We start from the raw sequence: 27,608 nt of genomic DNA on the forward strand, positions 1-27,608 counted from the left end.
GGAACAACTGGGAGCATTGATACCCTAGACCAAAGGTGGGAAAATGTTCTTTTTTTCCTCACTTGAACTGATTAAGATTTGATCTTAACAAATCTTAGCAAAACCCCAATAATAGCAGCATGTTTGTCAAAGAACAAAGGCTTCATAGGTTATTGTTTCAGATCTTCCTGGTAGATCAGCTTCCCCTTACCCAGACAAATTCTTCTTCTGTGTAGTTCTGCAATGCAGTCATGGTGTTCTCATCACATCTCCCTCCCCAGTCCTAAAAAAAAATTCTACCACAATTCTAGCTCATTTCACCAGGAGATACAGCATGAGATGTTAGAAACAAAATATCTGTGCCATAAGAACACCACTGAAAGTGTCAGTAACGAGGCAAATTAAGCTAAAATATCTGTATCTCTTGATGCTATGGCTCTTCGTGTCCTCTGCAGACCAGTGTTTCCAAATTATTGAGGTTAAACATTGACTTTTGGAGAACACCAATTATGGTCTGATCTTTGAAGCTTTAACTCATTTCTTGTTGGGATTAAAAAGAACAAACAAAATTCTCAGTTATAACGATGCTTATAGCAAGGAGACAGAAAGGGAAACCATTTAGCCTCAATGCCCTGGAAATGCAAAACCAAAAGTATCCACAAAGGGTTAAGCTAAAAGACCAAGCAGCTGAGTTCTCAGAAAAAAAAAAAAAAAAAAAAAAAAAGAAATAAAATCAAATGGACAGTAAAGCCTATTTCCTCCACACTAACAGAATTACAGAAATTATCATAAGAGCATGTGTCTGGGGACAAAGTGAATGATGCTCTGAGAGATAGGGCTAACAGGATAAACAAGCTCAGTGCCAAGAACTGAACCCAGTCTGGTTCCTCTTAACACAGCACCAAACAGGGTCATTGCTTATCCTTCCCTAAGGGCACACAGTGAAGCACCCATAGCTGCAGCTCCTGTCCCACAGAGCTTCCCAACGCTTCTAAAAATGGGGGTAGAATCCCATATTGTTGTCTCCCCGCTTTTTCCTTTCACACAGATGCATGCAACAGCCACTGCATGAGCCTTCCATCCCCTGGCCATTTCAGATAGGGAGGGCAGTGCAAAAGGTGACCTGTAAGTTAACAAGGAAGATGATGGGCACCTGGGAAATGCCTCACTTTGCAAATCGTGATTTTATGGAACTTCAAACAGCTCCTTCTTTCTAGTGTCCTTTCCCATGAACAATAAGGTCTTGTGGGATAAAGTTGGGATCCTGTGCTCGTATTCCTCTTCTCAAATTTCACCTTTCTAATCTACAAAATAGGAATGGTCCAAAGAGTTATTCTCAAGGGTTTGGTCAAGTTTGACTTCCGTTCAGAGCCCCCAGATTCTTGCCAGATCCCAGCTGCTGTTTACCACTGTGGGATCAGATCTCACCAATTGTACATGCCTTTAATTACTCTTGGGAATAGCACATCCTTTCCACATGGTCAGGCACCCAGCACATCCTCTTGCAAGATGAGACACAAGCAGGAAAAAACGTCAACAGCCTAATTGGAAATCAGGTCCCATGATCTCAGTTCACTGCTAAATCAGGCATCCCTAATGCCAATATTCATTTCAGAACAATTCAATTACAAGATTTGTATTAATTAAACTTCCCCTAGCAGATTGGCATGATCTTCTGCTAGATAAAGATCCTGTATAGCAGCTGGCTGGAAAACTCTCCAGTGTTGTCAGATTACCAAGCTCATTTATGCACCATTTTAAGGACTCTCGCCCACTATCTGTGCCAGAAGGCTGCTCTTTGCCTACAATAACATCTGTTTTTCCTGCACTTTATTTGCTGTTCCCAAAGCTCTGACAGCCTGGGCAGCTTGAAAGGGGGCAGCACAGCAAAGCTAATGGGAGCTCAGTGCGCAGAGCTGTGCTCAGGGTCCTGCTGGCTGCTGCTTGCAGGCATTTCATGCATCGGGGGAGCCGAGCCCTCCCTGCTGCCTGTGCTCCTCCAGTCCTGGCAGTGCAGCTCATCCTCAACAGCCTCTGTCCACAGGCAGTCATTCACTACACCATGAAGAGCCTGAACACTCTCCTTCTAACTGCTGCTGTTTGCTTTCTCTGGCAAGGTGAGTGATCCTTCATCTGTTATTCTTTGATGGTGAAGGGAGGGTTGAAAAGGGGAGCAGGAGATGGTTTTGGTGCAAATTATTTTTAAGAAGTGCAGAAGTGCTCTCCAGCCTAAGGGGCAAATGTACAGAATTGTGGTACAGCTCTTTCAACAACATAGCTTGTTGTTCAGTGGGGGGGGGTGTTTAAGTTTATCCTTGCAAAGTAGTTAAGTAGTCCTGATTAAAAATGCCAAACAGGACACATAAAGCCATTTTAACATGAAGGAAATGTTAAAATGTTCTCTGCAATATGTGAAACCACACCTCACACATAAAGGTGTGGTTTCACATATTGCAGAGAAGAAAGTGACAACATTAAAGAGCTTTAAGTATGTGCTGCAAACAGCACATCTCTGCAGATATGGAAAGCACAAAATAGTTAAACAAAAAAACCCACATGAATGCACTGTTTCTTCTCTAGAAACAGCAGATGCTAGATTTAATTAGAGTGCTGGTACCATGTAAAAAGGCTGGCAGTTTGGGATTGACTATAATAGTTGTTAAGACCTAGATTTAAAATTATTTACCTAAAAGACTGGGGGGTATTTATTCCAGGAGATCTCAATCTAAGAGATAGAAGATATCATGAAGTAACATGGGCAAGACTGGCAGTTAAAAAGTGTTCATTTTTTAGTTAGCAAGTTGGCTTGAATGATTTCACTAATCTGAAAACAAAATTGTATTCCAAGTGAACAAGGGAAAGCACAAGGGGTTAAAATCAACCAAACAAAACCAAAAGCAAACAAAAGACCTTTTAGCTGAATAGTTTAACATGAGGGGAACCCTTGTCTTAGGGTGAGGTGAGGTCTCACAGATTCAAAAGTAACACCTGCTTTGTGTAGTTTGTCACCTGCAGATAATTCTGCCTCCCCTCTTTCTCTACTAAAAAACGTGTAGAAAATAAACATGTCCTTGCAAATATTCATATTTCATATATATATCCATATTTCTGTTTCAAAGGAACTGTAGAATATGTTCAACAGACTTCAGTTTGTGCCTTTGTCAAATTTGCATGATGACATTAATTACAAAACACTTTTTCTGGTGTTTCAGTTGGAATTCATGAGCATGTGTTGTCCAGAAGTGATTTTAAGAGATAGCCCTCTAAAAATAAAAGGCCACTGGCTTCTAATAGTGTCAGGATGGTTATTGCCTAGATTGATAGTAATATTGCAGTGTAAACTACAGGTTCTCACACCTCATCCTGAAACAGGTCAAGCACCTTGTTGTTTAAGAATTTCAGTTTGCAGCTTTTTTGTTGGCCACAGGGTAGGATGAACTGAATTTATGAGTGGCAAAAGGACAATAGGAATCTATTGTAAATAAAAACTACTTAGAATAATAAAGGGGTGAATAGCAGATTTCTTGAGTGTGCTGAAAAGTCCTTGAATGTACCAGTTAATCAAATTTTAATCCTTTTAAAAATATATTTCAAGAAGCAGGCTGTTATCCTCACTGTACTCACGCAATCATGACTCAGACTAGAAAGCAAACTTCTCATTTCCTACTGCAATGCTCCTTACCCCTTACCAGAGGCCTGGTCTGTTGGGCTACACTTTCCTCACATCCCTGTGGCTTTGCCAGGTCTGGGGGACTGGGACTGTCAGGGGAAAGCGCTTTTGCATTCCCAGTTCCTCAGTAATTACCCAAAACTGTTTCTTTAACTCATTTGCAGACGTGTGTTAGAAAACCTGCGCCGTAGCATTACCTTTCACTGCTCTCCTCCTCGCAGACCAAGCGAATGCCCTCATGGCACAGTGCTGCCCGCTCAGGAGGGGCTGAGGCTCTGCTGAGCACCCAGGGCAGAGCCGGGACAGCCCTGCCCCGCTCGGGGCTGGGAGCACCCAGGGCAGAGCCGGACAGCCCTGCCCCGCTCGGGGCTGGGAGCACCCAGGGCAGTACCGGGACAGCCCTGCCCCGCACAGGGCTGGCCCCGAGCTCACCCCGTGCCCTCCGCAGGCTGCGGCGGCTCCGAGGCCGAGCACCGGCTCTACGCGGCCCTGTTCGAGAGCTACAACCAGTTCGTGCGCCCCGTCAAGAACGTCTCGGACCCCGTCATCATCCAGTTCGAGGTGTCCATGTCGCAGCTGGTGAAGGTGGTGAGTACCGCCCCGCCGGGCACCTCGGCAGGGCCGGCGCTTCTCCCGACACTCCTCTCTTTTCCAGGACGAAGTCAACCAGATAATGGAAACCAACTTGTGGCTGAAGCACGTAAGTAGCGCTCAGTGACAGCCCAGAGGGCACCAGCTCACCGCCCCTCCGCCGCGGGAGTGTTCCCGGGGCCACAGGAGCCGCCCGCCCAGCGAGGCCTCCGCGGGCTCCGGCAGCACCGGGCCTGAGGGGTCGGCGCCAGGCTCGGCTCCCTCAGGGCACAGACGCATCCCCGGGACAGCCGCTCTGCACAGGATGCCGGGAGAGCATCCTTAGCGAGGATCCGTGGACAGGAGGCCGGGAGAGCATCCTTAGGCAGGATCCCTGCACAGCAGCCCTCACAGGATGCCGGCAGAGCAGACCCGGCTGCCCCGCTCCGCGCCGCTGGCACCGCCCGAGCCCTTCCCCGGGGCACTGCTGCCCCCCAGCGGCCGCCGCCCCGCCCGGCAGGCGGGGACAGAACGGGAGCGGAGCAGCGGGGACGGGGAGGGAAGGGACGGGACGGGAGGAGAGCAAGGCTGGTACACTTGCTGCAGTCGCTAAATACAAGACTTTTGCTCTAGAGATGCCAAATCGCTGCCTTGGCAGATAACAAAGCAAAGGAAGCACCGCGGCTCGGAGGTCGCGCACAGCGCCACTTGGTGCTGGTTAGCTCCCGTAAAGTGACAACAAACGAAAAATGTGTACTTCATGTTAAAAAGGCTTTTTAAAAATGCAGTTACTCACTGTTGCAGTCAGCTTAGTAACCAACTTAGTTCCCACCTTTAGCTTGATACTCAAGTTCTTTATAATGGGGTTTAACAAGCGCTAGTGACAAAGGCTGTTACTTGAGCCATACATGCTGGAGCACTCTGACCCTCAACTGATGCTCACAACTTGTGCCACTGGTCTCCAGGAACTTATTTTCACTGTCCCATAGATACCTGTTTTTTTGAGATCAAAGTTATTATTACAATTCTACACTCTCTGAAAAGAGAGTGTCTTATTCTTTCTTTCAGCTTGTTCCAGCTACTAGGTAGGCATTCCTGGGACAGCCATATATATGTAAGTCATAAATGTATCTAACATCTAGATATCTAAGCCCCCCTACAATCTGCATATGAACAAACACCACACATATGGTGTTTGTTAAAGAAACATCTAAACACTGTAGTGTCCAAAATAAATCAACCCAAGAAGTGATATGACAGCACATGGTTCAGATCTAGTCCAATGAATTTCAGTTTCTTCACAAACCTAACATGGACTCATTTCTACCATAATTAGATCTGGAATGATTACAAGCTTCGGTGGAATCCAGCAGACTATGGAGGTGCTGAATTCATCCGAGTTCCATCTGGCCAGATCTGGAAGCCAGATATTGTTTTATATAACAAGTAAGGCTCTTGTGTGTTTAACTTCTTAATTCAGGGAGAGAGGGGTGATGTTACCAGCTCTAAAAAAATCAGCAGCAAGTTCACAGAATGCACTGAAAAGCTGCTTTTCAACACACATGTCCTGCCTCCCCCCATTGCTGTTCTCACCTTCATGCCAGCTCCAACCTGGAGCTGCAAGTGAGCAGGCAAAGTAAACTTGGCTTTTCGCCTCCACAAGCCCCTGCGAGTCACAACTTTAACTGAAAGGAGTGCAAATTCTAGCTTTTTAGCAGTCAAATTCACAATTTGACACCTTTGACAAATAAAAGCCACAGATAAAGTTTACTTTAGATGTCAATTTCTGAGACTGTAAGGAGACAAACCATAACTAAATGGATCTGTAAGAATGCAATTCTCATAGAAATAGACTCAGCTACACAGATCCAAAACTCAGGTCTATGGATCAACAGTGATGCCACTCCTTTCCTAACTGGGGCCTTAAAACTTCAAATTACCCTTTAATTTTACTTTTTCATATATTCAACTGGATCATATAAGCTAGCAAAGTGGGACTTAAAATAACCTCTTACCAAATACACTCCTTATGCAAAGATACACCCCAGCCCTAATCCCTCCTTCCATAGTTACTACCTGCACTGTCCATGGAAGAGGTGGAAATACCAGCAATATTCTTATCAGCCCTTGAGTTCTGATGTGCTTGATCAATCTAGAATAGAATAGAATGAAATAATTCAGTTGGAAGGGCCCTACAAGACTCATCTAGTCAGACTGTTATTTGCCATTTTAAATATTGATTGCACCAAGCCATGCTATTAATAAGGGAGAATATTTGTTTTCAACTCCTCCTGGTGAGTTTATAGAGCTGTTTGTTTCAGTTTAACCACACGAATTTATGATGGTCACAGAGCCAGTCTTGCATGAGCAATTCAGCTCCAAATAAACAAGTAATGGCTGACTTCCCCAAAAAAGATAAAAGAGTTCATGTGTATGATCTAAATGTATGAAACTACCTGGAGTAGATAATTCTAATTTTTGCTATTTTTACTTGCTTTACAGTGCAGTTGGGGATTTCCAGGTTGATGACAAGACAAAGGCCCTTTTAAAATACACAGGTGATGTGACCTGGATACCTCCAGCTATATTTAAGAGTTCATGTAAAATAGATGTAACCTACTTCCCATTTGACTATCAGAACTGCACCATGAAGTTTGGTTCCTGGTCTTACGACAAAGCCAAAATTGACTTAGTTCTAATTGGCTCGACCATGAACCTCAAAGATTACTGGGAGAGTGGAGAATGGGCTATAATTAAAGCTCCTGGGTATAAACATGACATCAAGTACAACTGCTGCGAAGAGATATATCCAGACATCACATATTCTCTTTACATCAGGCGTTTACCTTTATTTTACACTATCAATATGATTATTCCCTGTCTGCTGATTTCTTTTCTGACTGTATTAGTTTTCTATTTGCCCTCAGACTGTGGTGAGAAGGTGACACTCTGCATATCAGTGCTTCTCTCTTTAACAGTGTTCCTTCTTGTTATCACAGAAACCATACCTTCTACTTCCCTGGTAATTCCCCTTATTGGGGAATACCTCCTTTTCACCATGATATTTGTAACTCTCTCAATTGTCATCACGGTATTTGTACTGAATGTGCACTACAGAACACCCAAGACACACACAATGCCCGTGTGGGTGAGAACCATTTTCTTGAACTTACTTCCCCGGATCATGTTCATGACAAGGCCCGCCAATGATGAAGAGAATAATCAGAAGCCAAAACCATTATTCACTTCTGAGTTTTCAAACTTAAATTGCATCAACGGCTCTGAAAGCAAATGCTGCAAAGATGGCTTTGCTTGTCAAGACATGGCCTGCAGCTGCTGTCAGTATCAGCGCACCAAGTTCTCGGATTTCAGTGGCAATCTCACTAGAAGTTCAAGCTCTGAGTCTGTAGATCCTATGCTTTCATTTTCAGTTCTGTCACCAGAAATGAGAGATGCTATTGAAAGTGTGAAATACATTGCAGAAAACATGAAAATGCAGAATGAAGCAAAAGAGGTAAGAACATATTTTACTGTTACTCAAACTGCAGATACCTTTTGTCATTAGCGTGTTTGGTAAGAAAAAGATCTCAAACAGACAAAAAAGATAAAAGAAACCATTATTTTTTTGCAAGTAAATTACACAAGCTGTATTACAAATATGTGCAATTTTGAACTTATATAATTGAGAAGCAGTTCTGCTGCACAGTGATCTCTTTATTGACAATATATATACTGAGTAAGGCACATTAAAGGGAACACACCAAAGCACCCATCCCATGAGAGGTGAAGTTAGGATTTTTCAAGTTGTAATCTTAATAGTGGAATTTGCTGACCCTATGACCTTTAGAAAGTTACATTCTCCCTCCCACAGCTTACCATCAACAACAGAAATTTGAGTGAATGTCCCTCACAGTGATCATGGTGCTCACTCTGTTGCTGCTGCAGAGTAAAGTGCTGTAGCTAAATGAGGAAACTGCTGCAAGACAGGGACTGGCATCTTTCATAAAGCTGCATCTTAATACAATAAAGGAGAAAAAAAAAATGAAAAGGTTTTTTTCTACCACATTCCTCAAACATACTATGAGCAGTAGCTACACCATCACAGTTTTTACAATCCCAAACTATACACTTCATTCTAACTTCACTTTGTTTATACTTAAATCAGAACTCTATTTAGGTTTAGATTTAGTTGGTACAGAAAATAAAGGGTTGCTTTGGGGTTTTAAGTTTCCCTTAACAAATAAGTTCTAAGCTAAAAAGAACAAATTTCAAAACCAACAAATTCATTTCTTATCATTCTTGAAGAAAAACAAAACAAATTGAATTGTAATCTCAATAATAACTAAAAATTATCACCGATTACTATTAATATATAACAAATATAATACTTCATTGTCACTCTTGCTATAAAATTCACTGCAAGAAAAGAAGATTAGAAAAATCAGGGGTTTTTTTAAATGTGGTTCCCTCTTTACATGAAAGGTACAGAGATGCATTTTACATCATGCATGAAAATGGTCAAATTTCAGTACAACATAACAAAGTACCAAATAATTATATACCAATTAATCTTTGTTTTTTACATACTACCTAAAGGCCAGTAGGAACAGTCTGTTTCAGGAACATTTTCTGGACAAACCTGTTCATCTAAGAAAGTAAAGCTTTACGCTTTCATTTTCGGAATAGAGGAGTTGTGTCTCCTCAAGTCCAGTGTCTTGATGAAAACCTTTTGGATTTGAAGCAGCAGCTTTTGGCTTTGCTCCAAAGGGCATATTCAAATAAAGCTTCTTCAAGATTAATTCATTTGTCAGTGAAAACATATGTGTAAGTTGTGTATTCATAAGGATATCTACCTACAGAAAAAACTGTGCTTCTTATATGAAATGGTATTACTGCTAATGCAACTTATTCACCTAATAAACATGCCAACTTGCTATTCTTTTTTTTCTTTTCAGATTCAGGATGATTGGAAATATGTTGCCATGGTAATTGATCGTATTTTTCTATGGGTTTTCATCCTGGTATGTATTCTAGGAACAGCAGGATTGTTTTTACAACCTCTGATGGCTGGAGATGAAATGTAAAAATTAACTAAAACATTGTGAAATCAAATAAAACTGCCAATCAACTCCGCATCCCTCTCCCAGCACCTCCTGTCTCTTCCATGTAGTAGAACAAGAATCTCTCTTGGCTTTAACTTCACTTGACCAAGGCAGCTTTGTTCAAAATGCAGAAAAAGGAATTTGGAACCTTTATGACAGCTAATCTCAAAGTAATACAAGCTATGCTCTACAGCTACTTCCTGCAATATCTGGAGAAGATGGAGGCAGTATGTGAAACTTTATAGGAGTGATTTAAGAAGGAGTTAATAAAGAAATGGAAAATTACATGAGTATTTGGAATGTCACAATGAGTTGAATGCTTTGGGCTATTAGGTTTGTTTTGTAGTCTGGTCCCAAGCTTCCTCAGAGCATGCCAGGATGTTCTGGAAGGAGTTCACAGGGAGTTCCATGAATACCCTCACAAGGACAGAAGGGTGGGAAGCACAAGTACCAAACAGCTGGAGTGCAGGCATTGCCACCTGCTGTACAAACTGACCCACACAATGCTAGAAAGGACTTAGGAGGGCTTTAGTACAAAAGGAGAACAAACAGGTAAATAACAGATGGTGGTAATAAAGCAGCCATAAAGTAAACTCTGTGTATCCCCAGACTGCAATGTATGTGAAGGCTGTCAGGAAAAAAACCTGCTCAAACCTGATGATGTTCAGAATTGTGTACAAGTAAAACACACAATAAGACAGTCTGCAAGTGATGCAAAAAATCAAAAACTCAGACAGGATAGTTTGGATACAGAGGCATCCTGCTGTAGTGAAGTGTTTGATGCCAAGGTAAGGCAGGTAGACAAAAATAGTCCTGTAAAGTGTGCTAAAATTGTTGCTTAGGCATATATATCTTCTCTCTTTTTTTTTGATGAGTAACTGCAGATTATTTAAGAGCATGAATAAAGAATGCAACAAAACACTGTCATCGGATGATATTTTGTAAAAATACGAACTGTTCTCTCTGTAGCAAACCAAAAGCTTTGTGGAAATACAATGTATCAAGTGATGTAACATTTATGAAAATAAAGAGAATCAAACTGTTGAAAATTGTGCCTTTTTTTTCATTTATTGTGAGTGAGTGACAGATCTATATAAGGTAGTATTACCTACAGTTCAATACATTCAGCAGTAAGTTACAGAAGTAAAAGTCCATGCTTCTGAGTACAGTAACATTCTTTTGTTTCAGACACACCTGATAAGCAGAAGACCCCAAGGATTCCAGTGTCAGCTGTGTTACCTGAATCTATCATGATCAGACTAGAAGTCCCTAAAAGAAATTCATACATTTCCAAAAACTGTGAGCTACTATAATAAAGGGAGTGACTCCACGGGACAATGTGCTTGCTGCCCATCAGTTACAACTGGGCAGCCTGGAGACATCATTCAACAAGGGGAAAGAGATGAAATGGAGAGTTAAAAAAATAAGATATATATCTAATCTACAGTTGTACTCACTTTGCTTTCTCTACAGGTAAAAGTAAATTTCAGTAATTCAAACCTATGGAAGACTTTAAAAAGAAATGTTGTATTTGAAGAGGAAACAAGCTATCTGAAGTATTTCTGCAACTTGCACACAGAGAAAGTCATTGATGCATTGTTTAACCTCAGTAATACTGAGAAATTAAAGCTCTTATATTAATGAATTAAAACAGATAATCTTTGCAAATTCACCTTGAAAGTTATGATGGGAATAGAGGAAAAATGGAAATCCAATATCAGATGTAATTGTGTAACTGAAGAAGAGTAATTCCCTAACTGCTATTATTAAAAAAAAAAAAAAGAAAAAAAAGGTCTGCCTGATATCATTTTCCTACCTGTGAGCCTTTAGATGGTACAAAAAACCAAGAATGTCCTGCAGATTAAAACATTTTGAAATAAATATTCAATTATAAATAAATTATGACATAAGTAATCACTATTATAATTAGTGCAGGGATTTTCTAAAGGAGATCTGGGAGGGAGCGTGGCAGAAATATGTATCCATTGTTCAAATTTATAATCACTATAAAAACTTAAAATTATAAAAGATACCACAGTTTACATTAAAATTTCTCACCTAAGCATGTTATTATTCATGTAGTAATTCAAGCAAATAAAAACTTCCTAAGAGTTGCTCTACTCCTGCATTAGGCCTACAGGATGCAATTATATTATGAACAACACTGAAAAAACTTTAATGTAGGAAAACACCCAACTATTTTAGAGTCTTTTCCAGAAATAAAACTATTAAGAAAGGAAGAGAGGTGGCATTGGAATCAGTGTAAAGAATGCATTTTAATGGAATAATTGAAAAATTGCAAGTTCATTTTCAATGATCTTAGGAAAAAAGAATTTCAGAAAACTCTAAGCCCTTGCTGCTTAGAGTTACATATGGTTTTTAAAGTGAAAGAACTAATCCAAGGCAGCTCTCAAATTCAATTAAACAAATGTAAAAATCATTTATCATCTCCATTTGGTTCCACAGCATAGTAATTTATAATCCATTTCCTTCAGAAAGATGCTCCACAAATTCCTTCTGCCCATGCTTAAAATCTTAATTCTGAGAAACATCCAGACACAGGAAATAATGAACCTGTCTGCAAACTCACACACTGTATCAAATTCTTCATCAAGAGTAAAGAAATCTGAATGTTCCAGCCCATTAGAATAACTGCCTTTGGCTTCCTTTCCAAAGCTGATGGAGACATCAATATACACACATCCTTTAGGCATTTTAAGGCTTATTAAATGTTCATGCTGGTATCACAGAATTAACAAGCTTTAAAATTTAGCAGCAAATTCCAGTGAAAATTTATAAAGATCAAACATGGCCAAATTTCTGTTCTTAGTTGTATATTATATATACAGGAGGTTTAACTTATATTTTTATTATTTTAAATTATTCTGGTGAAATTTCAGACTTCCGCAACACACTGAAGAGAACTGATGAAAATTCACCTTTGTGCACTAAATTGAAATAAGCAACTCTACTGTGTAAATGCAATTATTTAATATTCAGTATAATGATTTATATAGTCATTTAATAATTGGACTACAGTGATTATCATTAAAAAATTGAAATCCTTCTATATCACAGTAGCTGTCAGTGTCTGCTTTTTTAATAAATCATACATGCCATGGCTAGAAAAGGTTCTTTTAATTCTGACCTGGCTTGGCAGTAACTCAGTAGACTGGCAATAAGCAGACTGACTTCTGTGTGTCCTGGGAATACCATGCTTTAAATAAACCTAATTTTCTAGTTCTGGATTTTTTTTTTTTTTCACTCTACCAGAAACATGCCTAGAAAGAACATGCATGGAAACAGAGTTACTGCAAAACTTAGAGCCAGATCAGTAGGAGATAGCTCCAAAAATATTTTATGCATTTGTACTGCCTATATGGGTAGGGACTATTATACTTGCCCATTTATGAATAACAGGAATAAATAACACAAGTGATCCAATTATGGAAACCAGAAGAAAAGCCCACAAGAACATTCGATCAAGCACCTGAGCAATGTATTTCCAGTCTTCAACAACCTAAAACAGAGAGCACATGAGTTGGTCAGTGAGTGCAAGAACAGGTAAAAACACAGCACCAAATCCTGCAATTATTAGTTAATTCAAGATAGGCTTTATCCAACCATGTCCCTAGAAAACCCTCTGGAGCAATGTTTTATAATTACACTGGGAGTTAGAAGTGAAGCAAGCTTCCCTTTGTGAAGATGGATAAGCTATGTAGATTTTGATGCAAAAATTGACCCTGAGAAGCACCAAATATCCTCATCTATAGAGATGAGACTGGCCTGCCATTTTCTAACGTACTGCAGGATGCATGGCACATGACATCATAACGTGGAATTCCCAAGCAGGAGTTGGAAGCAAAAGTTGTAAAAAAACTCCCAACAACCAAAACCACCAACCCAAAACTAAAAACTAACCAGAAAACCAAAACCAAACCTCCCAAGCAGTAAATAAAAAAAAAATTTTAAATTGTTAGTACAGAGCAGCTGTTTTGTTACAAACAATTGCTGAAAGCTGCAAAGAATTATACACGGGGGAGAATACTCACAGGAGTTTCATGACTATTTTTTCTTTTTTGATAAAATTATTCATATCTATACACAGTTCTGCAAGTATTGCAGATATAATTGTGCAAGCAAATTAAAACCCTGCCAAACAATTGTGTTGGATTTGAACTGGAGCTATCCATGTTTCCCAAGCCTAATGTTTCCTAGGATGTAAGGCCATGACAGCACCAGCTGTCTAGTGTTTATTAAGAACTTTGACAATTAAAGCTTGCATTCTCTGGAGCCCAGTAATAACAAAACAACTGAATCCCCAGTCAGCTGTATATTAATTTCCAAGGTTTATAGTAACAAAATTACACTTGGAAAACAAAATACTTACTACTTGTCTCTCACAGTGAACCCTTAATTTACAGGAAATTATGTATTTAACAGCAAACTATTCTATTTCTGCTGTTCATACAATGCAGATGCTGCTTTAACAGTACAGCAGATACATTTACTATAAATCTAGGCCACATCCCTTGTGACAATGTCAGAATCAAGTCCTGAGAAGGCACAGCAGAGGAGGCACATTACTCCTAGTCTCCTATGGGAGAACACACTCTCAGCAACCAGAGCCTTCTGAAGACAGCAATTCCCAGACTGGAAGAACCCCAGCCTTTGCCATCAGGAACAGACAGTACACCACAGACTTCTATACTTCTACAAACTTCTACATCAGACTGGAAATAGCATTTAAATCTCTGATGTACCGATGGCGCTAGCTTAAAGAGCATGTAAAGAAAACAGATTTTAATGCTCTTACAGAAATGTTGTAAACATTCATGAAGGATAATTCAGAGTGAAAATGCACTCTGACACTGAAAAAAAGCCTCTGACATCTTTTGATAAACTTAGGGACAAATAATAGTAAGGATAGAAGAGAACACTTAGGAAGTCATCGAGTCCACGTTTCATCTGAGCACATAATGGTCAACATATGGCTATAGCCTGTATTTAAATTAATATAAGTTAGAGCACTCAAACAGTTTTTATTTGAAATTGAAAGCTGCAAGATAAGTCTTGGCAGTATTTATTTGGAAAATAAAAGGCAAATGCATTTTTCAAGACAGCCTTTTGGGTACAACCTTAAAGTGGAAAAGAGCTCCTTCTGTAATCTCAGCAGTGCTGTAGGGAACAGTTACAGTACATGCTCTTGTCACAGACAAGTGTCTCACAATGTGTAACTAATGATAAGAGCTAATAGGAAACAGCAAAAGACTTCTGAAGACCCCAAGTACTGCACTGTATCAGCCAAACAGTCTCAGTATTGTACCATATTTGCACTTTTTTCCAGTGGAAATAACTCCACAACTTTCAGCGAAGTACAAAAGCTGGAAATCTGCAGCACATCCTTAAAATGCAGCTGCCCAGTAAAGCCCTTGGTTTTCTAGTTTGCACTTGTACAAAATGAGGGCAGCAGGACTGACACACCCACCTCACGGACCTCATTCTCCTTCATCACGTGCCTCGTAATGTACCGGATGGAATCCAGAGCTGCTTCCAAGGTGTTCCTGGATGACTCTGAGCCATTCACATTGGCTGTTTCCTCCTTCTGAGCAAAGTACCTATCCACATGGCTCCTCATGCACAGCAGCTTGGGCAGCTTGTGCAGGAAGATCTTGCGGACCCAGGGCGCCATGGCGTTGTGCGTGGACGAGGAGCGGTGGTGGATGTTGATGGCAAAGACAGTGATCACAATGGACAGGGTCACAAATATCATGGTGAACACCAGGTACTCTCCTATGAGTGGGATCACTTTAGAAGATGATGGAATAATTTCTTCAATAACAAGAAGAAAAACAGTCAAAGATACCAGTACTGAAGTGCAGAGTGAAATTTTTTCACCTTCATTTGAAGGAAGATAGAAGACAAGGACAGTTAGAAATGAAAGCCCAATACAAGGAATAATGAGAAACAAAGTGTAAAAAAGGGGCAAACGTCTAATTATAAATGAATATGTAACAAAAGGATACCAGCAGCATCCATCAGTCCTGTTTCCTTTGCTCCCTGTTGCAGTCACTATTTCCCATTCTCCGTTATCAAAAAAATCTCTTTTATCAACATCATAATCTTCAAGAATTAGATCAACCTGTGAGCCATCGTAAGTCCAGGAACCAAATTTCATTGAGCAATTCTGAAGGTCAAAGGGGAAGAATGTTACATCAATAGTACAAGAACTTTTGTAGTTTGCTGGTGGAGTCCAAGCAATGGTGCCATCATATTTTACCACAGTTTTTGTAGATGTTCCCTCAAAACGTCCATCTGCACTGAAAGAAGAGATAAATTACAGCCAATTACAATGGGCTGTGGGGATGTATTTAAAGAATTTGTTATTGTCATTTCAGCTGTCTATCCCTTGATAGCCAAAATTTTGTATTGTCTTCATAGTCAACTTTTTCCCCTCAAATCTGAAGCTAACATAGGTAAACAGCTTTGGAAGACTGAAGAATATTTTCAAGTCCTGAAAAGATCTGTGCAACTTTCTGTGGTCCCAATCTTATGAAAAGATTGTAAAATCCTAATCTTTATCAGTATGACTCAGCTCTGGTGTTTCTATTAGTAACACAGAATAAGTACTTTTAAATTCAGCCAAACTATAATTATTGAAGAAAAAGAGTCACTAAACAGGTAAAATAATACTTGTGCCCAAACTTGAATTTACAATCACTGCTACAGCCTTTTTTCCTGACTCAACAAGTCTGGAAATGTAAAAGCACTGTATGTGCACCTGGGTTGTGCACAAAGGTTAATTCAAAAGTTCTTGTTTCTGAGATCTGTTAATTTTCAAAAGAAAAAAGTCAAAACCAATCCAACCCCCCCTTACAGTTATATGTGCCTGACTTTAATTCCATGCTGAATATGACCTACAACAGCATAAATTAGTTGCTTCCCTCCCATCACACTACACTATTTATACCCAGCACTGTGCAAGACATTTTTCTCCAATAAAGAAAAAAGTTCACACAACAAAATGGAAATAATCTTTTCAAAGGGACTAGAAATTCCATTTGGAAGTAAAGCAAAACATCTGAGCACTTAACATGGCAACAAAGTCTATCTGCATTCAGAGGCAAGTTCTTCCACAGGTTCTTTAGCCCACTAAATGTACACATTGTGTCCATTAAATGAGCCTCCCAGAAGCAGTTTGGTCAGAGAAGTTATGAAGTAAATGCATTTTGTATGAAAAGATTCAAACCTTACTTGTCATACAGCACAATATCTGGAATCCAGATAGAATCTGATGGGACACGGATAGATGTGATTCCTGCATAGTCATCAGGATTCCACCTCAATTTTACATCTATCCATTCCTGTGGATATGTGAGATGTAAAAATCATTATTGGGAAGTGGATTTCAGCAGGGTGATAGCAGATGAAAATAGATAACAGGGCAATTAACAACAATCAAAGTGAACTAAAATTTGCATCAAACAGTGAAGTTGCTGAACAGGCATGTGGTTACCTCATTCAGTATTTGTTTTCTGTTGTAAGAGCTGCTTGACAATGTTTCTGTACAGAACTTAAGATATGATGTTCCTTTTTCAGAGCATGCATTTATAAGTAAGAGCTATTCTAATGTAATTTAATTGTATAAATTAAATTTGAAAAAAAGCTTGTTCTGGATGAATACCAATGACTGGAAGCTAATCAGAAGCAATTTAAACATTTTCATTATACAAAAAAAACCTCATCATGTTCCAACTCTTAAAACTGGTTCAACTTCAAGAAGACCTGCAGAAACTATTAAAGAGGACACAAAGAATCATCAGCTCACGTGGCCATCTCATATTTGCTGACTAATCTCAAAGTTTTCCTAAAAATAAAAACTTGGCCTAAAATTACAGTTACCAAAAAGAAAAAAAATGGGAAGCAAAAGGAAAAAAACTCAAATAAACAAACAGAAAAGAATGAGCCCAAACAAAAATAATTCCATAAGCTAGTAAGTATACCCAGCATCTGCAAAGATTCTTCTCAGTTAAATCAAGAATGATTTGTGAGCAGCATTAGCTGAGTAAATAGTGGCAATTAAGTTTAGTACTGGACTCTGACAATTACAAAGCTGGAGGCTTTTTCCTGCCCAAACCCAAATATTCTTAAAAGAAAAAAGTATTTCCTTCTAGCAAGCATATTTAACTTTGAAACTGGAATTTCACAGTAATGTATATCCAATAATTTCAAATATCCTACAGGAAAAAGACCTCAAAAATATTATACAGAATAATATACCAACCATACTTTTCTTGATAAAACTTTTGTATAAAAACTTACATACTGAAGCAGTAATTTATGGTTGGTTATATACACCTGGGTATATTAAATGGTCATGCAATGCCATATCATATTGCTTTTAATTTGGTGAATTTTTATTTAGCTTGTTATGGTTTTCTTAAGAGGTTTGTCACAATTAATCCTTTAAAGCATTTTCAGGGGCATTCTATAAAGATACTATGTGAAATAAAATTTCTTGCAAGAGCTAAGTTTTTTGAATATACAATTAACTAGAAAAGTTTCTCCTAAATGTTGATTTGCAGTTATTAAAGCTTCAGAAATTTTCATAAATATTTACACATACCTGTTTCAACCATACATTTGTTGTCATCAATTGATTTTTTTCATCCTGTAAAATAAAGCATATATCACAAAAAACAATCTATCCATAGGAAATAGCTGCTTTAGTTCACAGAGGTCTGTAACTTAAAATACAAAACACACTGCTGAAAGCATTCTAATCACTAAGTATGTTTATATGAGAACATTATATATTCATCTACAGGGCATTTTTTATTACACAGATAATAATTTAAGATGTTTAATCTATTGTGTTTAACAGGCTCAATTATTTCACATGAAATTATGTTCCTTTTAAAGTTAGTGGAAAAAAAACCCAACTTATTTACTATACATACCACATCTACTAGCTGAGAGATTGCAAGGCCAAACTTGATTTTTATTGTGTCATTCAAGCGTTCCACTGGACGAACCCATCTTTGATAGTCTTCAAATAAATGCTTGAACAAACGATCTTCACTTTTAGCAATAAAAGAAGGTTCAGATACAGCTAAAATAAAAAAAATATTAACATTGATTCAAATGAGCAGTGTACATCTGCATTATGTCCAAACAGTTACAGTTTTTTTATGCAGAGTTCAATTTCTCATCTCATCCCCTTCTCTCTGGAAGCATGTCCAAGGTCATGGAAGTAGAATTTTATGAAGTTATCTGTTTTTATTGGCATCCTCATACCATTATCACGCTTCTAAAATTGATGACTCAAGAACATTAAGATAATCTCAGCAGGCAAAAAGCTCTTATATCATTTACCCAATGCCATGCAACTATGGAACTCCTCTAAAACAGAAAGCTGATCATGAGGGACTGAAGTTCTGTCAACCTACATCCACATTACACACCTGTGCAATACTGCATAACTTGCAATCAAGTTTGAAACTTCAGTCTCTTGGTAAATGTGCCCAAACATTAGAAGAGATACATTAAACAAAGTATAAATTTTGCTGCACTTGTAGAGTACTTTCCCAAACTATTTACAGTTGACTCTCTACCCATTCTAATGTTACACTGACTGGGATGCACCTTTCCAGTTCTTTTTCACAGCTCTCAAGGGATCATTCTGGGGAAGATTAACAGAGAGGGGAGGAAAAAAAGGGAAGATCAGAGTCTAGCTAAAGAACTTGAATAAGAACAGCTTTCAAAGGGGTTGTGAAAGACCTCAAGATGGCTGCTGCCTCGAGAAGCACAAACTACACACATCACCTTGCATGGAAGGGTCTCCAATCCCCAGACATAAGTTAGAATGACCACCAGACATGTTCTAGATTAAGATTTTTACTACTTACCAATGAAATTTAAAAGGGAACTATGCCAAAAAAAGATCTAGCAACTGTTATCATCAGTTTAAGGGACAGCATAACCAAAAGAAAGGAGCTCACCACCATCTCTTTTAAATGCAGACTTATAATATTATGCTATTACATAAATCTGGCACAACCTCTCTAGAAATCATGTGCTCACTAACAGCATCCATCTAAAAAAAGATGTATCAGAAGCAGAAAATCACCAGAGAATGACATAAACAGATTAAAACCAGAGACAGTCATCCATACAAGGAGAGATTTAAAAGATTAACATTACTTTGTTTGGAGAGGAGGTGAATTTAGTCAACATAACAGAAGTAGATCAGCTAGGAATGATACAAGCAGAAAAAACATTGGTAGTATCTAATCTTTCTCATAAAATAAGCTAAAGGAAACAAAGTATCAATTAAAGGCAGCATAAATAATGTCAGCTTGAAGTTCATTACCATCAACATTCAGTAAATCAGCAATTCATAGGTACTGAAGAGGACTAGGATTGTAGAATTGCCTGGGATGACTGCACTGTATGCCAGGCAGTGTCACACCTGCACAGGGCAGGAGCTCTCATTCCCACAAAACCTGCTAAAGCTCCCTCAGAGTCTGACCAACACTTGCATGACTTGGCATTGGTGGCAGAGGCCAGGCTGACCCCACTTCAGCCATTGATTGAACTGACCTAACCCAGTCCCACATGACAAACCGAGATGGGCAGCCCAAGTTTTAAGTTCCCTTGCATTCATTGCAGTGTGACTGCTGTGCTGCAAAAGGCTCCATGTACAGGTCCTTTGGTGAAAACAGCCAAAGCACTGCAGAGCTCAGCAAGGCAGAGCCCTGCCTTTGGCACTGCAGCTGTGGGGAAGTCCAGGAGGAATATCATTATTTTACACACTAACCAGATTTCTCTGAAGTGCCATAGGAGCAGCAAAAGCAGAATGCAGCCTAAGAAATGGGATCAGCACAGTGGGAGCAGGACTCCTTTTTTGTCACAGATACATTTTATGAAAAATCCTTTCCTTAGGATTTTTTCTCCTGAGAAGCTGAGAGGCCTCAGGAACAAAATGTAAACATTGGTTATCTGCTGCTGTGGAATGCAACAGGTGCATCTGTGATTGGTCTCATGTGGTTGTTTGGAATTAATGGCCAATCACAGTCAGCTGGCTCGGACTCTCTGTCCCAGACACAAGCTTTTGTTATCATTCCATTCTTTTTCTATTCTTAGCTAGCCTTCTGATGAAATCCTTTCTTCTATTCTTTTAGTATAGTTTTAATATAATATATAACATAAAATAATAAATCAAGCCTTCTGAAACATGGAGTCAGATCCTCGTCTCTTCCCTCTTCCTCAGAGCCCTGTGAACACCACCACACTTTTTCCTACAAGTCTTACCCCACACTAATGTGCTGCTGAATGGTTCTTGCTGTGGGCCAAATCAACATTTGGGTTTTAAGACAGGTCACCCTTCTGTTTCAAAATACAAATCTTTCTGACTTGTGGGATGTGCAAAGAACTGATGGGCAGCTTACACTATACCACTGAGACAGCTCACGTGGATACAGAAAAACTCACAGGACATAAGAATTGCTGCCAAAAAGGATCCAGCAACAGAATGCTGCACATGTACAAGTTATCTTGTAAATGTACAAGTGCCAAAAATATATTTAACTGGTTCAGTATATCCTCATTAGCCAAGGATTTTTTCTTATTTGTAACTATAGCCAGATTTGCCAAGCCCTACATTTTACAGGCATCCAAAAGAATACTTCCTGAAGACACAACCTAATTTCTCTATTTCTATATCCCTATTTCCTGAATTATGAAAGGTTTTGTGTATATTTCAGCCTAATATTTCATAAATACTTGATTTTTATATTAGCATTAATTACATTTCCCTCCTCCAGTTACAACTCTCAACTGAATTTAAGACTGACTATGCAGCTGGATATTATCTCTCAATTAATTGACCTTGAAGCAATGCAGAGGCAAAGTTGCACTTTCACCATTTCTGTGTTCCTGTAAGACAAGCTCCTGTGCAACCACACAGCATCCTCAGGGTACGTGTTGTTTCCAGATCAAGCTTCTCTTAAAACACAGCATCTCCTCTGCTCTGCTCAAAGGGGACATGTTCCTTTACTGCTTTTCTATACTTAGATTATTTTTCAAACATTTTGTACTCAGACCTATAGTATACTCGCTAATCTATTACAACGACCATTATTTACTAACAATATAGTTCAATTATTTCTTTCTTTCTTTGTCTGATCACAGATGTATCCACACTTTTCAATATTTCTGGTTTATTCTCTTTATTAACACGTTGGGGCAAACTGGTCTAGAAAAGACTTCTTGAACAAAGGAGAGCTCCATGAGGGGCTGGGAATGGTATGAGTATATTAAGACTTGGCAAAAACAAAATAAGTAATCACCGCTACCTTGTACATTTTATTTAACATGGCCATTCAAATAATTTGTTACACAGACTGCGTATGTTTTGTATCTCTTTTCCATGGATCTATGATTTTAAGATTACAACAAGGGGCTGTGATTCTTAGTTACTCCTTGTATTAACATCAATTAAAAAATTGTGAAGAGCTGGTGACAAGTGGAAAAAATGTAAAGAGAGGAAAACAAGTAAAACAGTTTCAGTGGCTTAAGGCAGCAGAGTAGCTCTGCTGGCTGGGGAAAAACAGAAAGAGGTTAAAACCTATGACTAGCAAGATTAGCAAACAAACAACTCAGAGTACAATCTCATCCTAAATCAGATGGCAAGAGATTATGGCAACACTCACCCCTGCCACCAGCTCGGAGTACTAAAAAATACTTAAAAGATCTGTAGCCTCTGCAGGGCAGTTCTGAGCTGGCCTGTATTTGTGTGGCTCCATTTCTACTGAGGCCAGGGAACCCCTGCAGGTTGAACCAAAGGCAGCTCTCTGCTGCTCAGTGGCAACTCCCAATGACAACATTTTCTTTATTATCTGCACCTTAAATTCTTCTCACTGCCCCTCAGTGTAAGTCCACATTTAGCAACAAAAAAAACCCAAAAAACCTACACCTAAATCACATATGAGGTTGGATGGCCTAAATTTTAATTCTGCACAAAGGAGACAAATGTTTATGCACAAATTATTCCATTTTTTTTTAACTCTGAAGTAGCTGGAGGACAAAGGCTAAGTAAAAATTCTAATGAAACGCTTGACCTTGAAAACATTGTATTTAAAAATTCAGTTCTACCATTTCCTTCATAGGTATTTAACAAACTTTTTTATTAAAGTACTTTGGAAGAACTATTTAGAAAATAGGGTGAAACATTACATGGGCCTCAGATGCATGAGTAGAATGATGAAACATGTACATGTCCATTTATCTTGATAACGTTCTCAAGTCATAATTTCACGTGGGCTGCTAATGGCTAACTTTTAAAATGTTGTAGATAAGAAACAAAAGATGGGTTTTACAAAAGAATAACACTCTTGTAGTTTACTGTATCATTATGGGATTAAATTCCCAAGCATCTTAATATGATTTAGCAACATTATTCCTTTTATAAGAATTACCAGTGAAATACTTAGTGTTATAGGCTTGATCCCAGAGGTATTTTCATAAATCTTTGTTTTAAAATAGGGGAACACCACAGTCCATGTTTCTCCAAATAACAAGCTTTCTTTGAACTCTGTATTCCTCTGCACTTCCTTAAATAGAGAGTCTAAGAGCCAGATTGGCAGTGCAGGTGTAACACTGGTCCTTAGACATTAAACAGCACAGTTCAGAGCATTTTCTAATTTAAACAGTGTAACTCAAAGCATTTTCTAATTGACAGAATTGAGTGTTAATGATTTCAGGTTTTCTTTACATCACTACTGGGTGCAAAAGGAGGCCCATGGGGAAAGGGGAAGGGTCACTTTGAAGTGTAATGTTAACATGCATTTTCAGAAGTAATACATATTACTAATGCATATTTTTAATCATCCACCATTACAGCAAAAAAAACCAACAAACACAACACTACTAAGGACAATAAACGCTGCAAAATATCCATACTTTGCAGTTAACCTTATATTCTTTAACTCTGGGTATATAACACAAACTTATCCACAAATCTAACAACTAATAATTTCCTTAAAAATCTGGAAGGTGAAGGAATATACACAGTATCCCTGCCTTCAGTACTCCAGTGTATCTATTGAGATGATCTCCCATCATTACTTCATTAGGTGGAAAAGACAGGTGTAATGTATCAAATTGAAGTTTTATTTGATACTGATTCCTCTGACCCTTTGAAAAGGATCATGAGTCATACTTCCTGCATGCTCTTTAATTTTTTGGCCTACTTTTCCTTCTATGCATTAGCAATTGCCCAGAATCCAATCACGGTCAAGCATTTAATTAACAGCAAGCATTCAGAAAGATCACAATCATCTTAACTAGGATGTCTGTAAGTCAAAGCAGCAATACTAACTTTATTCTATTTACTGAATAAAAGTCAGAAAAGCCAATGATTACATTCTGAACTTTCCAGAATTATCTTTTCCTCCCCTGTTTAAAAAATAAAGGCAAACCCTATCACCACACCTACAAGCATGGAAAAGGTGGCTTTAGAGTTACTGGGAAGATTTGTGCCTTCTCTTTTACCTAGCACATCAACCTCCAGCCAAACAGGAGCAAAATAAAACAACATATAATGGACATGAAAGTGTGAGGAATTTTGAACTGCAAGAAAGTAGGGAAGCTGTTTCTCACATTCAATTCAAATTTACAATGTTAAAGGTACAACTTGATGGTTGTAAAGGAGAATGAAACTACCCCCTAACAGCTTAGCAACAAGGTATAACTATGGCACATATTTCTGAATACACGTACAAGTTTGGTTAATAACTATAACAGACCATGTAGTTTGTAAACTAACCAGAAACAGATGTGAACTGACAGTCAGTCTTTAGATTAAGAGCTAATTGGACCACCAACCATTCCTTTCTGTGCTATGGATTCTAGGGCAAGTCCACACCAGGTGCCAAAGAGCTTCCTGACCCCCCTAGTGACACGGCTGGCACAGCAGTGGCAGTGCCCTGCAGCAGTGACAGTGCCCTCCCTGCAGCAGTGACAGTGCCCTGCAGCAGTGACAGTGCCCTGCAGCAGTGACAGTGCCCTCCCTGCAGCAGTGGCAGTGCCCTCCCTGCAGCAGTGGCAGTGACCTGCAGCAGTGACAGTGCCCTGCAGCAGTGACAGTGCCCTCCCTGCAGCAGTGACAGTGCCCTGCAGCAGTGGCAGTGACCTGCAGCAGTGACAGTGCCCTGCAGCAGTGACAGTGCCCTGCAGCAGTGGCAGTGCCCTGCAGCAGTGGCAGTGCCCTGCAGCAGTGACAGTGCCCTCCCTGCAGCAGCGACTGCAGCCTGGGCCTGCCCAGCCCCTCCTGCCCAGCTCACTGACACCAGCCTGCTCCACTCAGCTCCCACAGCCACAACTGGGATCCTCCTCCCAGGATTTTCACATCAGGGAAAATCCTGTCCTGCTGAAGGCAGGAGGACATTCCTGTAAAGAAGATCCAGGATTTTGTCATCTCTTTTTGTACCCCTTTGAATCATTCCATCATTTCCACTGATTGCTGACACTGAGGACGGACTGTGAAGTCAGCCCCGAGGGATGCTGAAAGCAAGCAGCAAAAAGGGTGTGCAGAAGTGCAGATAGCACAAGGAAGAGCAAGATGTAGAACCTGATAAGTAGAACCATTTATAAATTTAGAGGCTATGTGTCATGAAATTAAACACAAATCTGAAATGTACATTAAAAATTCCTTATGGAAATAAGAAACAGGCCAGTGCTTCTCACAAGCTGCCAGTGCAGCTTGTGTGCTGCAGGCTTTGGGCACCAGCCTTACCTTCTGCCTCAGGAGTGTTTTGCACACTCAGCTCCATTCCAGTCTTGGATACACGGGAACACAGAATCCTACAGCTCACAGAAATCAGCTACATTGCTCAAAACCAGATGGGGAGATTTCAAAACCTATAATATCACACAAACCCTGTGTTTTACCCTTCTAAAAAGTGGGAAACTATGCAAGTGTTTCCTTCTACAAATCAACACAGGCACTTCTCCACGAATCAATGCTCACCTCTAAGGAAAGAGGTTCTTAAAATATTTTAAGGTTCTCAAAATATTTTAAGAGAAAAATCACAAGAAACCCATACAAGCAGAAAGGTTTGCAGCTTTCTGTTGGGCAGGGAGAAGGATTTGATCCGTTAAACTGAGTGGAAAATGCTTGGGTGCCTGAAATGCCAGGGAAACACCATCACAGGTCTGCAGCACAGCAGGGCTAGGCTAGAGGTCGTTGTTAACCTCAGCTCCATTCGGGCATTCGAGTCTCACCTGTTAACTAAAAATTCAGAGCAAGAACAAGACATACTTTGACTGTATTTTAAATTAGCAAATGTTTTCTCCTGACAATTCGGAGTTAGCCAAGATAAAATACTCGTTCACTATTAGTTGAAGGAAACACTAAATTAATTTACAAGCACTTTTATAGCAAATTTCATTTCATTTTAGAAAAAACAAGTTATGAAAAGAAACTTTAGCCTCACTGTATAAAACTGGTTATCAGTGAAGTCAAAACTGCTGGCTCGTGCCAAAAGGCAAAACCTGGCTTACCCTGACTGCAGGTAATTCCATGCAGTCATATAAATCATGTAATGTCACATAATGATTTTGCATCTTCTGTCATGAAGAACAGGAAAAACACTCCTTTTCAAAATTTTGGCACAAAGAATAGTCTTTTAAATCACATTCAGCAATAACAGACTGAGTATTTGTAGGCTGAATTAAAACCTAGATGTTGATACAATCAACTTTCAATAAACTATATTTACAATCACTTTTTCAATTTTCAGTTAGTATAAAAAAAGTTCAAATTTATCTTTCATTAATTTTCTGTCTGCCTTTAATTGTTGTAGTTATGTTTTCAAGACATTCTGCAAGACTCTTGGGAATGTACTTAAAAATTATGTAAGTGCAACATTTTGAAGCAACTGTTTCTAAATAAATCTGTGGAAGAGCGGTGATTTTGCTCCTTTAATCTTTGTATAATTCTATAAACACTCCAGCTTCACATGCTGTTTTACATCCTTCAACTCGGAAAGTTAAATCCTGATTGAATTATGAGACTGCCTCTTTTGAAGTCAAAGAAATGATGCACGACTAAACTAAAGACAGTTGTCTTATAAATTCTTCAGTTGTCTTATAAATTCTTAAGAGGGTTGTTTTCACGGGCAGACACATCCGTATGCGAAATTACAGATATTAAAACATATTCTGCAAGTTTACCTCTGTACCAGATGCAGAGCATGCACCACAAACCTACATCTGCACCTCCCCTCACAAAGTGAGCAGATAAAAACCTGAAAGCTGCGGCAGCTGAGATCTTTAAAGCGTTATATACATGCACATTTAGGAAGTGTACGTAATGTAAGCTAATGAAATGTGAGGCATTCGGGACTGATAACACACCTGAAAAGCTATAGTTTAGCAAAGACATTTTCCCCCTCTCCGGTGAGGGGACAGCCCTGGTGAGCCCGTCTGACAGCGCTCCCCGCAGGTCCCGCTCGTTCTCCCAAAGGCAGCGCAGCCCCGCGATCCTCCCTCAGCAGCCGCCACCGCACCCGGCACCAGACTTACCTTAACCTCGGCCGGGAAAAAGTTGACGGCGCGGAAAACGAAGCTTTGGCGCAGAGAGCCCATCTCCGACAGCTTCCCCCCTCCCCGCACAATCCCGCCTCACGCCCTCCCCTCACGGAGCGCTCCCGCTGCCCGCGCTCCCAGCCGGGCAGGGCAGCGGCGCCCGCAGACCCCCGGGCCACGGTACCGCCCGCCCCGTCCCCGGCGGCCCCACACAGCGCCAGGAGGGCTCGGAACCCCCGGCCGGCCGAGCCCTCCCCTCCGCCACCCTCCTGGCTCCTCACCGGAGCGCTTTTCACCCTTCACTCTTCTTCCCAGCGGCCGACCCTCACCCCTGGGGCCGCCCCGAGCCGCCTTACCCGCGTGTGAGGCTCCGGGCTGGCCGAGCAGGGGCGCGCAGAGCCAGGTGAGGAGGAGCACGGCCGGAGGGCGGCCGCAGCACGGCCACGCTCCGCGCCCGGCCATGGCTTGGGCACGGCCCCCGCTCGCTCCGAGCCCCGCGGCGGGAGCCGGGAGCCGGGAGCCGCTGGGGCCGGGCGGCGCTGGCCCCGCCCCGCGGGGGCCGTGAGGAGGCGCGGGGGGCGGGAGCCTCGGACGGCGCGGGCCCGGCGCCACCGCCGGCCGCCCCCCGGCCTCGGGAGCCGCTCTCGGCCCCGGTGCGGCCGGAGGAGCTGCCGGCAGTACCGCGGGGAGGAGGCGGC

General features: G+C 40.3%; 2 protein-coding genes across 3 annotated transcripts; one reads left to right on the forward strand and one right to left on the reverse strand.

Annotated features, from left to right (window-relative positions):
* Positions 1–1,604: 1,604 nt before the first annotated feature.
* On the forward strand, positions 1,605–10,349 carry CHRNA3 (cholinergic receptor nicotinic alpha 3 subunit). Its single transcript, XM_063169485.1, has 6 exons — positions 1,605–2,096; positions 4,098–4,237; positions 4,305–4,349; positions 5,556–5,665; positions 6,722–7,733; positions 9,175–10,349. Exons 1-6 carry the CDS (start codon positions 1,937–1,939, stop codon positions 9,301–9,303), a joined length of 1,596 nt encoding a protein of 531 aa, XP_063025555.1. The 5' UTR covers positions 1,605–1,936; the 3' UTR covers positions 9,304–10,349.
* A 12-nt stretch (positions 10,350–10,361) lies between these two features.
* On the reverse strand, positions 10,362–27,403 carry CHRNA5 (cholinergic receptor nicotinic alpha 5 subunit). 2 transcript variants are annotated; one of them, XM_063169487.1, is made up of 6 exons: positions 27,267–27,403; positions 18,282–18,433; positions 17,948–17,992; positions 16,576–16,685; positions 14,819–15,641; positions 10,362–12,841 (listed from the first exon to the last, which is right to left on the reverse strand). In XM_063169487.1, exons 1-6 carry the CDS (start codon positions 27,370–27,372, stop codon positions 12,680–12,682), a joined length of 1,398 nt encoding a protein of 465 aa, XP_063025557.1. In that variant the 5' UTR covers positions 27,373–27,403; the 3' UTR covers positions 10,362–12,679. The 2 variants fall into 2 exon arrangements, with proteins under 2 accessions (XP_063025557.1, XP_063025556.1); XM_063169486.1 differs by having other exon boundaries at positions 14,810–15,641.
* Positions 27,404–27,608: the final 205 nt, after the last annotated feature.

The sequence above is a fragment of the Melospiza melodia genome, chromosome 15, assembly GCF_035770615.1.
Source record: "Melospiza melodia melodia isolate bMelMel2 chromosome 15, bMelMel2.pri, whole genome shotgun sequence".
Lineage (NCBI taxonomy): Eukaryota > Metazoa > Chordata > Aves > Passeriformes > Passerellidae > Melospiza > Melospiza melodia.

Excerpts from the sequence above, each read along its gene's own strand:
- CHRNA5 (XM_063169486.1), bottom strand. The coding sequence starts at position 27,372 with ATGGCCGGGCGCGGAGCGTGGCCGTGCTGCGGCCGCCCTCCGGCCGTG. Across the intron at positions 18,434-27,266 it reads GCCCGGAGCCTCACACGCGG|CTGTATCTGAACCTTCTTTT; the intron begins GTAAGGCGGCTC and ends TTTTTATTTTAG. Across the intron at positions 15,642-16,575 it reads GATATTGTGCTGTATGACAA|TGCAGATGGACGTTTTGAGG; the intron begins GTAAGGTTTGAA and ends CTCTTCTTTCAG.
- CHRNA3 (XM_063169485.1), top strand. The coding sequence starts at position 1,937 with ATGCATCGGGGGAGCCGAGCCCTCCCTGCTGCCTGTGCTCCTCCAGTC. Across the intron at positions 4,238-4,304 it reads TGTCGCAGCTGGTGAAGGTG|GACGAAGTCAACCAGATAAT; the intron begins GTGAGTACCGCC and ends TCTCTTTTCCAG. Across the intron at positions 7,734-9,174 it reads TGCAGAATGAAGCAAAAGAG|ATTCAGGATGATTGGAAATA; the intron begins GTAAGAACATAT and ends TTTTCTTTTCAG.